The sequence below is a fragment of the Octodon degus genome, unplaced genomic scaffold (assembly GCF_000260255.1).
Source record: "Octodon degus isolate 3935 unplaced genomic scaffold, OctDeg1.0 scaffold00013, whole genome shotgun sequence".
Lineage (NCBI taxonomy): Eukaryota > Metazoa > Chordata > Mammalia > Rodentia > Octodontidae > Octodon > Octodon degus.
Genome location: NW_004524589.1, coordinates 25,904,827 through 25,917,339, shown reverse-complemented (window position 1 = coordinate 25,917,339; position 12,513 = coordinate 25,904,827). Strand labels below are relative to the sequence as shown.

Genomic DNA, 12,513 nt, shown 5'->3' with positions numbered 1-12,513 from the left:
TTTTTAGATTATTACCTATTCAAGTGGAAGTTACACCCAACCTACAATGCAGCAATTTTATTTCTAGGTAAACATCAGACATAAATGTACAGACACATGCCATCAGGAGATGGGTTACAAGGCTCAAGTACCATTTTTTGTAACAGGTCCACAAATGAAAATCTCTATTCTCAAAAGAAAGGATAAAAATTGTGATATATTTATTGAACGAAACCACTTCAGGAAAAAGGAATGCTTTACATTTGTATACAACATATAGACAATCTTAAATCAAAAAAATCTGCTAAAAAGATGGTTAAACAATTCCATTTATATGGAGTTCAAAATTTTAAGTATTAAAATTAAACTATAGTATTTTTAGATCCATGTCTATTTAAAGTTTTTTGGGGGTTCTTTGGGTGCAGGTTCTCACTACGCAGCTCAGACTCACAGCAATCCTCCTAATTTCTGCTGTCCAATGCTGGAATTACAGGCGTGTGCCACCATGCCTGGACTCTCTCTGGTCAGCATGCCCAGGGGTGGGGCTGGCACGGCATTTGGTGCCAGGGATCAAACTCTGGCCCCTGCACTTACCTAAGCAAGCGCTTAGTCCACTGAGCTATATTGTGGGCCCTGATCCATGTTTATTTACAAATCTGTGGAAATCTACTACAAAAGTCAAGATTAGTAGCTGCAGAGGAGGGCACTAAAGCAAGCTTTGTAAGGTGCTGGTAGTGACTGCTGAGTGCCTATTACATAACGAATCTTCACTTTTGAGTATGTCGTTTTTACTTCCCATGTTAGATTTAATAATCAAAAGGTATTTGAATCTTGAGAACTTGTTTGGCGGTCCTAGCAGGGGAGTGCAGCTACTTTTATACCCTTGACCAAGGAAATAGCCCTCCTCTATCGGGGGTGTCTGTCCCTTCAACCTAGTGCAGTTTTGGGAGGGAGTACACAGAGGGCTGAGGGAGGAAAGGAACAGCGCCGAGCCAGCCAGACCAGCCAAACCAACCCTGGCAATCAATGGAGTGACAGATGGTGTAGGGAGATCAGCCTCACATCCTCAAAAGGTACCTGAAACCACAAAACCCACAAACTTTGAAAATCTTTAGAAAATAATCTGAGAGATGAGGAAGTTGTACTTCTCATGTAATCCCCACCTTCTTAGATATAAAACAAAAATCTCTTCATTGTTGAACAAATTTTAATGTGACAAGTTTCACTATTCATGAACTGCTGCTACATAAACATATAAATAAAATCACCAAGACATTTTAAGTCAGACTGGATGTGCAAGCAAGAGAGGGAACTTGATATTTTTCCTGCTCCCATCTTAGCAATTAAAAGACGGTTAGTTTGCATTTGGAGAAAGGTAGCCAGCTCTCTGTGGTCATGGCAGCCAACAGCACCACCTCCAGACTTCTTCCTTACCCTGAGGACAACACATGCTCACAGCTAAGGACACCCGTTTCTTCCCTACAGGACTCCAGCAATCTGGTGGCTTTCCTTCATGTTACTCTGTCCCTTTCAGTCCAAGTTGGCAGAGCTTGCGCTGAGACGGATGACTGGGCTATCATACACCTCATTTCTGCAGTGCTGCCTGGCATACTGCTAGCCCTGCCTCCTCAGCATGCCAGCCAGACAGGCCAAGAGGTTTTTCTTTTTCTTTCTTTTTTGAATGGATTGATTGTTACAGGGTCTTACTATGCAGTTTGAACTCACAGTGATCCTCCTGTTGTCAGCCTCCCCAGTGCCCGGACTCTGTGGCTGGCTCAGCCCACCCTGGGGGCGGGGCCGGTGCAGCATGTGGTGCCAGGGATCCAACCAAGTCCCCGTCTTGCCCAAGCTTGCCTAAGTGGGTGCTTTAGTCCATGGAGGTATCTCACCAGCCCCAAGGCCAAGAGGTTTTCAATTTTTTTTTTTTTTTTTTTGCAGAACCAGGGATTGAACTCAGGCCCTTGCGCTTGCCAGTCAAGCGTTTATTCTACTGAGCTATCTCCCCGGCCCCCCAAGAGGTTTTCAAACTCAAATGCCATTGCTATTCTCTTAGCAATTCCTTTCTCAACTTTTTATTTCTCTCATTTTATTAGAAGAACCAAAGAAAAAAATCAAGATGTACCTTTCGTACTTTGCTTGGAAATTTCCTCAGCTAAGTATCAAGTTCACTGTTCATAAACAGTAAGTGTCCTCCTAATGGTACAGCATAATTCTGCCAAGTTCTGTCACTGTACATAAGGATCACTTTTCCTCAGTGCCCAATAAGTGTTCTCGTGTCTGGGACTTCCCCAAAATTGCCACTAGCATTTATACTACAGCAAAACCCCAACCCTAATGTTCTATGTATTCTCTGAAAGAGCTAATGCTGTCCCTACAGCTTTCCTCTCTTCTTTCTGCTCACTCACTACAGCCACCCTTAATGTTCTCAGTTCTTTCAGGTCTCTTCAAGGCAATGGAAGTTTTTCCCATTAAGCACCTTGAAACTTTCTAGTCTAACCATTATCCAATTCCAAAATAAATTTTTGTTCCAGCTGCAGCCCACTTTCCAGTACTAATTAGACTTCAATGGCTATATAACAGTGCCAGAATCCAGGAAATTCAATATAACCGGCATTTATTTTTTCATATTTCTACAAGCCAAAACAATGTGGTAGGAGGCCATGCTCTTTCTCAAGAGTCCAGGGAAGGGTTGGTCCTTCCTTAGACCTTCCTGCCTTCGATAGCAGGTAATAATCCGTGGCTTTCCTTGGCTTGTATGCGCATCACTCTGATCTCTGCCTCCATAACACAATGCTTCTTCCCTCTCTACAGCATAGTGTTATCTCTGTGGATCTGTGCCCAGTGAATTAAAAGCTACTTTAACGCAACAGTCTCATCCTAACTTGATTACATGTGCACAGACATCGCTTCTAAATGAGGTCATATGCATCAGTATCAGCCTGAGTCATACCTCTTTTCTTTGGGGTGGGGCTTGAGGGAGGAGGTGATTCTACTCTGTACATGATAAAATTCTAAAAATAATCAGAAGTTTCTGGAAAAAGACAAAATGATCCATAACAGCAATTTCTGTGATCTGGAAAGCTCCTGGTCTTGAGAATGTCTCCTGATGATGTTAGTAGTTTGTGCTAGGCATACCTCCAAAGATTCATGCAGTTATGGGGCGGACTTCTAGACTTCATGATTAATTCATGATCTAGTGCTGGGACTATGGGTGTGAGTGCTGCTGGGATTATGGGTGTGAGTGCTATACCCAGCCTGCGGCGATTAGCCTGAATGCAACATAAGAGACAGACTTGCTCTCTGTACCTTTTGTTGCCACTACTCCCCCCATTTGCTTTGTTCTTTTGTTGTATTCCACCGCCATGAACTACTGCCCTCTGCCATGTGCTACTCTGCCTTGGAGCCAGCTGAGTATGGCCTGAAACCTCCACTAACCGGGCTAAATAAACTGTTTCCTTCCTTAATTTTGAGTGTTGGGTATTTTGTTCCAGCAACAAGAGAAAAGTAACCGAGAGAGCAGTTTAACTCACTTAACCTTGGACGTAACTTCAACCTTAATCATGTCCTAAACATAGTACCTTTCAGAATAAACACACATGCATGAATTTCTAACCTTCAGCACTTCAGTAGCCTTGCGAAGTTCCTTAATGACGGACGATAAAGCTTCTGGGTTAATGCCTTGTTCACAAAGTCGTACACAAATGGACAGAGTTTCCATATCTAAGCCCGTATTCAAAATTTTTGAAATCTCAAGCAGAACTGAAAAAAAGATATTAAAAAGGTTTAAAAAGCTTACAACATTCAAGAATACACACAACTTGTTTTCAATTCATATGTTCCTGCAAAATATCAAGAAACCTGCACAGCATCTCAGGATCTGGACATTAGGCACGCTGCCTTGGAATGTGTCTTAAGTTTTAGAAACTGGAAAATGAACCTACCACCTCCCATCACATAATCACCTTTTATTCCTTAGGGCATCATCTACCATTCAGTATCAGAATTATTCTGAATACTTATTTTCTAACTCTTTCATAAAGATCTCATTAGTTGTACAACATTCTAGTTCATGCAGACACCATACTTTAAGGGTTAGGTTGCTGTGTTTCCCCCATTAAAATAGTATTTTGATAAGCACCTACCTGTACATGCTAGCTTAATTTTATTTCATTAGGATACATATCTAGAAGTGGGACAGCTCAGTCAGGAATATATTTAAGGACTGTAAAGTCTTTACAAACAGAATAATATTGTTGAATCTGATAAGATATGAAATCCAGTACTTTTTAACTTACAGTACTGTATGTTATTGTAGTTTATAAAAATATCTATCTTTGACACAAGAAGTGCTAGCATAGAAGAGAATTTAGGTTATCCAAATGATTTTCCAAGAATCTGCTATTACCCAATGCAATACAATAATTCTGTTAAACTTTAATTCCGGTTGTTCCCCAGTGTGCTCAGAGCTTTTAGTCAATTGTCGGTATTTTATTCGTTGTTTCCTGTATCATTTTATCTTGCATGTTTACTGTCATTCCCATGTAAACATCATACTCACCAGCAATCTTTCCTGGCTGGGGAAGTTTACTTCCCCCCTTTCCCCCACAAGTCCTTGACTCTATGTAAAAGGTTTAACTTCTCCTTTTCCTCCCACAATAAGTCATTTAAGCACAATTTATTGAAGGACTTACCCTTTATTCCTCAACCAAAATGTCACACAACTAAATACCCATACAGTTCTGTTGCATGTTTTTCTTGTGACAGAGCCATATTTTAAATTAAAATTTAATTATATGTAATAGATTCTTCTCATCTTTCATGTTACAAGCCCTCTTATTCTTTGGGTACACTTAAGACTGTTTAAAAAAAAAAAACAGTTCAAATAGTATATTTCACTGGGATTATGTGAATTTCATGAAAATACATATTTGGGAAGAATGGACAAGTTACCAATACCACAGAATTCATGATGGTCATGAATTAGGCCCATTTCAATTTAAAAAAAAAATCAAATACTTTTCATTTCTAGAAATTTTGAGTTGTGTCTCCCATGTCCCCATTAAACTTTTGAATAGGGTACAGTTCTACCGCACTCATCTGATTCTAATATCTGACATTTCTATGTTGATTCATTGCATTTTCCTATCAATGGCCCTTTTTTCCTAGTTTATGTATCCTGTAACCCTCAAAAACGCCAAACATTGACAATTTTACTTTGTTGGGCTAATACATTTTGTATTTCTGAAAACATTTCTGAGTCTTGTAGGGGCATAGTTGTATGGCAACTGTGTGATCCTTCCAGGTCTTGTCAAACTTTTTTGGCAGAACCAGAGATGCTGCTCAGTATAGGGCTGATTATTCTCCGTTCCAGAGGCAAGAGGCTTCCAAGAGCCATACTCCAGTGTTTCAGTAACTGTCTTCTATTCTCTGGGGCAAAATGCCAAAATCCTATGCCATGAGTGGGCATGGTAAACTAGTCTTCCCCTAACCTTTGAGTGGGTCTGCTCAATGCTCAAGGAGGATTCTCCAGAATTTAGTCTGTTCAAGTTCTGTTCTCCCTTAGGAACTCTCTAAACACAGTGGTCTGGTGCAACAGAGGGACTCCCTTTTCTCCTGTCACTGAGATCACTGTCCTTCCATGCCAACCATCCAACGTCCAGAAAATCTCTACAATGTGTATTTAACCTGGGTTTTGTTTTTACAGAGAGGGGTGTAAACCTGGCCCCTGGTTCTGTGTGTTGGATGGAAAGTGAGAGCCCATCTCATCCCATTTTCATTTCTTTAGTTGGATAGTCCAATTTGCTAATCCTTTGCTCTTTGGTTGTATCCACCTAGTTCATGTTATTTGCCAAATTCTGAGATTTCAATTTCTCCTATAATCATCTGATCTTGTTTCATTAACCAAATGCCTATTTATACCCATTTCTTATTTGTTGGCTGTTATTCCTGCCTTCACCTATGAAAGACTGTATTCTTAATGCTGATTTTGAGGTTAATCTCATATTTATTTCTTGAAGTTTAAATAAGCAGCAACAGAGTGGTTAGCAGTCAAGAGTCAGGTTATCCAGGGTTCAAATTCTAGCTTTATTACTGGGCAAATTAATCCCTGTGTCTTTCTTTCACCATTCTTAAAAGATAGTGCTTATTTCTAGGATTAGCATAAGGAATAAAGGACACTCTTAGGATGGTGTTTGGCAAATGGCAGGGCTCAATACAAGGTTTAACTGTTACTATACTAAGTTGTCTCCTTTTCCATTTTAGTTATCCATGTTTTCATCACTTTAGTGCTTTGTGATTCTTTTATGCTGTTTCTCTTAGATGCCCTGGGTTGTCCACATGCTCGTGGTTATGGAGTCTCACCCTGGCCTCAGCCCTCTGGAGCAGATCCTACAGAAGTCTCCGGGCTCCAGACCCAGAAGACAGGGATGGTGCTTCTCAGTGTCTGGCAGTGGCAGATGGCACCTTTGTGACCCCAAGGTTCATGTAGACATGGCAGCATGCATCCTCAGGTTCTATTCCCAGTCCCTGCTGTGGGCCCATCTGCTCCTTTCTTTGGAGAGTAGCCTCTCTTTTAATCAATGGAGACCTCCTTTTCTTGTTTTTGAACATGGTTAGTCTCATGATTACATTTTTTTCTTATTTCCTATCATTTTTACATGCTTGCAGTAGAAAGAGAGCAAGTTTTCAACTGACGATACTGACTCTTCACTTTCTGTAACTCGTATTTTTGACTATTTTCATAAATGGATTCTGTTTCATCTTTGTATATTTGAATGGCTACTCTTGGTAGATTGGATATCATATATTTAATTTTATAGCCATTTGTCATAACTAATTCTGGTTACATTTAACAATTTTTCAATGGTTCTCTTATACTTTGTAGTCAGATAATCTTTGAATTTTTAAGTTGTCTCCTTTAAAAACAAATTGAGAATATAATGTTTAATGAAATAAACCATAAACAAGTTTAAAAAACATGTGGTTTCTCTTATACAAGAAACTCAAATTATAAATAGAGAACAAAATAAGAAATAGATACTATGAAGTGGGAAGACAGAGCTTTCTGAAATGGGAAAGGGGTCAGGAGATAGAGGGAAAGGGAAAGGGGATAAAAAAGGAATAAAGATGTCTTATGTGCATGTACTAATTCCACACAAACAATGTGAACATTGTGTACTGCATACATGTACTAACAAAAAAAAAAATAAGTCTTTTCTTATCCTATGCTATTTGGCAAATTCTTAAAATCAGAATGGTATTTTAAAAAATCAGCTGAAGTGGTTGTTCCTAATCCTATTTGGAACATATTTAACTACACTAAAAATGATGTTGGCTCCATACGGTTATCTTTAATTAAAAGCACACTTAAAATGTACTATTTTCTTTTGTTAAGAGTTTAACAAAAGAGAAAAAAACGTTAAGTCTTACAGTTTTCATCAATCACTGAAATAAGCAGCTCTTCCCCTTTGACCTAGTGTGGTTAATAAATTATGTAGACTTCCTAACTGCAGCAGGAGAACACTGCGCTTGGGAGAGCCTTGTTTTTCATTGGGCTAGCTTCATTTTATCCATCCCACCGCTGCTCCCTATAAACACACACTCCTGATACAGCCCCAGGAAGCAGCATTGCATTAACAACCCTGCATTCATGGCTTTCTTAACCCTGGCCCCCTCAGTCTCCTGCAGTGACACCGCACTGAGCTCCGGAGCAATGGTGCTCCTCAGGCTCTCTTGAAACTCCCTAGGAGCCCAGCCACTATGTGGTATGTGAGGAAACCCTACAATCACACAACAGTCATCCAGTGGGCCCAGCTGACAGCAGCAGAACCTAGCTATGTGAAGAGGCTCTGCGACAGCTCCAGGCAAAGTCACCGTCCACCTGGAATGTGAGAGTGCTGTGAATACCTAAAACTGTGAGGAGACGTCATACCTATTTATGTCACTAAATTTGGAATAGGCACTTAGGAATGCCTAAATTTGCTGACAGGCAGCAACAGTTAGACCCATCACCACTAATTTGATAACAAATTCGACCTCTGTCCCCAGTCTGTGCTTTTCATGGTAGACCCCTACCTAAAAATACTGAGCTCCCTCTTTTCTTTCTTTTTTCATGGTACCCCACATTAAGTCCAAGACCTTCACACTGAGCTACATTCCCAGCCCTTCTATTATTATTGTTGCAGTACTCCACTTCGAAAAATTTTTTGAGACTGTATCTCAGAAAGTTGCTAAACTGCTCAAACTGGGTTCAAACTTATGATCCTCCTGTTTCAGCTTCCCAGGGTACTGGGATTAGAGGCATGCGTTACCTCATCTGGCTTATTCTTGCCTTCACACTTTTGTTCATGCTTTTGTCTTCTGCCCTTTCCTTTCAGCAGTATAATTCCATGCTGCCTTTCAGATCTGTCTCAGTTCTAAACAACACATTGAGCTTTACTTCTTATCTTTACATACGATAATCAATAACTATTTCCGCAAAGCCTATTGTCTAACAGGTACTTATATGCATTTCGTACATATTATGCTGCTGCTGGGAACATAACTGTGGACAAGACAGATAAATTCCCAATTTTCAGACATACAGTCTAGGTAAGCAATATTAAAGTAACTGTTTGCTATGGTTTAAAGGTGTGCAATAAGGTTCTTGTGCCAGAAATTTCACACCCAATGCAATGGTCTTGAGAAGTGGGACACTTCACAGGTGATCAGGCCAGGAGGGCTCTGCCTTAAGGAGTGGATTAGTACCATTATCTTGGGAGAGGTCAGTGGTTTCCTGACACAAGAATGGATTTGGTGCCTTTCCACTCCCTTCCTTAAACACAGGGATGGTTCCCTTCACCTTCCTCCAGGAGATAATGCACCAAGCAGCCTTGGCAATTACAGGAGTCTCAACTTTGGATGATGAAAATGGAATCTATTTTTCATAAATTGCTCACTATCATATATTCAGTTATAGTAGCACAAAGCTGACTGAGATTGATCCCAGTTCTAAGTAAAAGAAAAGAAAAGAACACAGTATACTTTTGAAACAAATTAGAATGGCATCTTACCAAGGTTGGAAAGATAGCTTGAACACTTTGAGCAGGAATCAACCAGAAGCAAGAGGAAGAGCAACCTGTTTATGTCACCAAATTTGGAATGGCCAGTTAGGCAGTGATCACAAACATAGGTTATGCAATGGTTCATAGACTGGAGGAAACTTGGTAAGTTCACAGACCTGAACAGCTAATATGAAAGAAATATTATCAAGGGAATGAGAGGACATAAAACAATAGGTTTGGGAAATCCATATGTCCTACTAAAGATTTAAGACTTTGGGAAGATTCGGAAGATATAATATCAGAGTCTAAAAAGTTCAGGCTTGCATTTTAAAGAGACTACACTCCTTTAGAATATTTTGCTGAGTTTACACACCTATAATATTCAATAACGGAACTTAGGAAAAATGGGGTATACTGATGAATGTCCATTTTCTATCTGTGTATTCAAAGTGGTTAGGATAGATATATAGTTGCATTCTCTTAATGAATAGAATGATTTGTTCTAATGGTGTTTGTAAATAGGTTCCAAAGTCGCATCTTGTACAGCAATTAACCACTAAGAAGAATATATGCAGTGTATTATTTGTTGAAACTGTACTTCCGATTTGATTTGAAACTGTCTCATTGCTGTTTATCAATAAAACTTTGAAAAAAAATAAAGAGACTACAGGTTATGGAATGAATTTTGAAAAAGAGTGGAGCATGTGTCAAACGGTGCTCAGTTATTGCATTTTTGGTGAAAGACCAAGAAATGGCATGGACAGATGAAAAAAATAAATCTGAGATGACTGAAGAACTGAAAAGGCTTAGTGAAGAAATGGGTATGGTGGAGATGTGAGAAAACCAGACTGAGTTCCGTTTCACTGGAACTGCCCTACAATTGCCCCTCAGCTCTCAACTCTTCTGTACCATGCACGTATAAGTTTACATCTGACACATAAAGTAACACTACACTGGTGCCTCTAAAAAGTAGTATGTAGTTAGCAAAAATATACAGGTAATAAACCTAAAATTAGAGGAATTGTATTACTAAAATTAGATGAATTAAATCATAAGGAAATTTCTACAGTAAAAATAAAAATTAAAGTATACAGCTAGCAACAGATGCTGAAAAGCAAGAGGCAATGAGGTACATTAGAGGAAAAAAGAACTGAAAAGGCCTAAGAGCAAATGTTGGAAGACAACATTGAGGCTCCAAGGATAAAAGCAGAGGATCTTATGCAACAGATCTTATATTACACCAGGGCTGGGACACATAAGGTTCTTTCAGAGTAAGTATGCAGCTGATATGACAAAGCTTTACCTCCCTCCTTCCATCTGTGAAGTATCTATAAAAAAAAAAAAAAAAAGCCTTTCATTTCATAACTAAAATAAAAATATTTTACAACTCTGGTCTGCAACTGTTCCAAACCACTGGCACCCACAGATGTTTAAATCACTGGCAGCTAGTACTGATAGAAGGGAAGGAAACTAGGTAGACCCAAGCTTCCCCCGAGAAGAGAGAAGAGACTCAGTAACTGGTCATGACTCAAAAACTGGTCATGTTGACTGTCATAGACTGATTTAAGTACAATAAAAATCCACATTATCCTCCTTCAATTAAAAAGTCTGGTCTTCCATTTTTCATGTTTTTTTACTCTATATTCACACCAGTTCTGTCAGAAAATATCTTGATAATGCCACCAATGAAAACTTTTAGATCTCATGTATCTATGAGAAGCTTCACCAGACATATGATTGAAATTTTCAGGCCGGCCACATAGCTCAGCGGATTAAAGCGCCTGGAAGCAGGCGCAGGGGCTGGGAGTTTGATCCCTGGGCTGGTGGTGCCAGGCCTGCCCTAACCCAGGGGCACACTGAGACAGCAATTGAGACTGGGTGTGATGACGATTGAGAGCAACTGGGGCAGCTCATGGGAGGCTGTAAATAGGGGGATCACTACCAGTCCGATCTAGTAGAGACCTTGAACACCCTGTAGACACCTCCCTTATTCCTAGGCAAAATGACACTGAAAAAAGTCAACAGATGGCCCAAGATCTCTCCTGAAGCAATCATAGATTTTATTGATGCTAATGAAAAGAAAAAAAAAAAAAAAAAGAATAAGAAATTTTCTACTGAAACAAGTAATCTGCAGTGCTTGGGAAGATGGGGCAGGAAGAATGGTAGTCCAAGCCTAGCCTTGCCAACATAGTGAGACCCTGTCTTGATGCGCCATACTATGAATCCTATTTAAAAAGGTACAATAGATTATATGGATACCCATTCTTTGTGTGCACAAAAGTAAAACAAGCCCTGAGATATCGTGAAGCACGAAGAAACAGGCTAGATGCTATCTTGCGAACAGCAAAGTAGATACTGATTCCGTACGCAGTTGAAAGGCAAAAGCTCAAACACCATATGTAATTCTGGAAAAGAGAGCGGCAGCAAGTAGAGTCCAGAAGACTTATCAGAAGCTCCCATCTACAGGGGTGTGGGCAGCAGGATGACATTGCTTAGTGAGAATTCCACAGGACTCTCTTTTGAGATAGACGCTGATAAGGGAACCCCTTGGTAAATGTCATCGTGAACAATAAACGACAATATTGAACATCTCTCAAACTTACAAAGTCAAATGGACACAAGGATGCGTGTCCGCAAGTGGGAGGGCAAATGATGCAAAACAAAACCCAAATGATTGCGTACGCATACTTTTACCTGATTGTCTTAATTAAGTTTTCACAACATGCCTAAGAGATGAGGTTTTATATAATGGGGGTAAGGGTAACATCATAGATGCTAATCTGCTGGTCCGAGCTCACACCATGGATGAAGAAGCAGAACTGGCGTTACAAAGCAGAGTTAAGATGACCCCTACATACTGGTCTACCTTTGTCGGGGCGCGAAATCAGACACCCCTAAAAACCCGGGCACTGGCGCCACCAGGTTCAAAAGAAACGGGGACAACTGTGACTACGAGTGCTCAGCTCACCCTCCAGACACTCAAACCCCACCAGCTGAGGAGCCCGGCCCGGAGCCGGCGGTGACCGTGACTCAGCACACGCTAGCCCCGTCCGCCCGGGCTTGGTCCCGCGAGCTCGTGAGGGGTGGCGACCGCGACGAGGCGCGGGGCAGCGCGCAACGAACGGACAACGACCGCGGGGGCGAAGGGAAACTGGAGACGCGGCCGCCCGCTCGGCTGCCCCTGCCCAGGCGACGCGGAGATGCTGCTCAGGACGGGAAGGGGGCGGCGGGCGCTTCGGGGACTCCCGGCTCCGGGACGCGGGCGCGGCGGGCACTCACCGTCCATGGTCTCCCTCACCGCGCTGAGGTTGGCCGCCGCCGCCGCCGTCCCCGCCGCCCCGCCGCCGCTGCCGCTCGCCATGGCGAGGCCGAGAGGCGGGAGCCGGGCCTGACCCGGAACTGGAGCGCCTTCCTCTCCCGGGCAACGCCGCCGCGCGTCCCGGCTCACGCCGCCAGGCTCCGCCCCTCGCGCTCGCCGCCGGCGTGCGGTTGC

General features: G+C 41.5%; 1 protein-coding gene across 1 annotated transcript in view; it reads right to left on the bottom strand.

Annotated features, from left to right (window-relative positions):
* The window catches only part of Mzt1 (mitotic spindle organizing protein 1), a 16,223-nt gene extending 3,783 nt beyond the window's left edge, over positions 1-12,440 (bottom strand). Inside the window, exons 1-2 of the mRNA XM_004626310.2 lie at positions 12,300-12,440; positions 3,593-3,738 (exon numbers count right to left, since the gene is read on the bottom strand). Coding sequence (XP_004626367.1) covers positions 3,593-3,738; positions 12,300-12,381 — 228 coding nt within the window. The 5' untranslated portion in view covers positions 12,382-12,440. The remainder of the gene's footprint in view (positions 1-3,592; positions 3,739-12,299) is intronic.
* Positions 12,441-12,513: the final 73 nt, after the last annotated feature.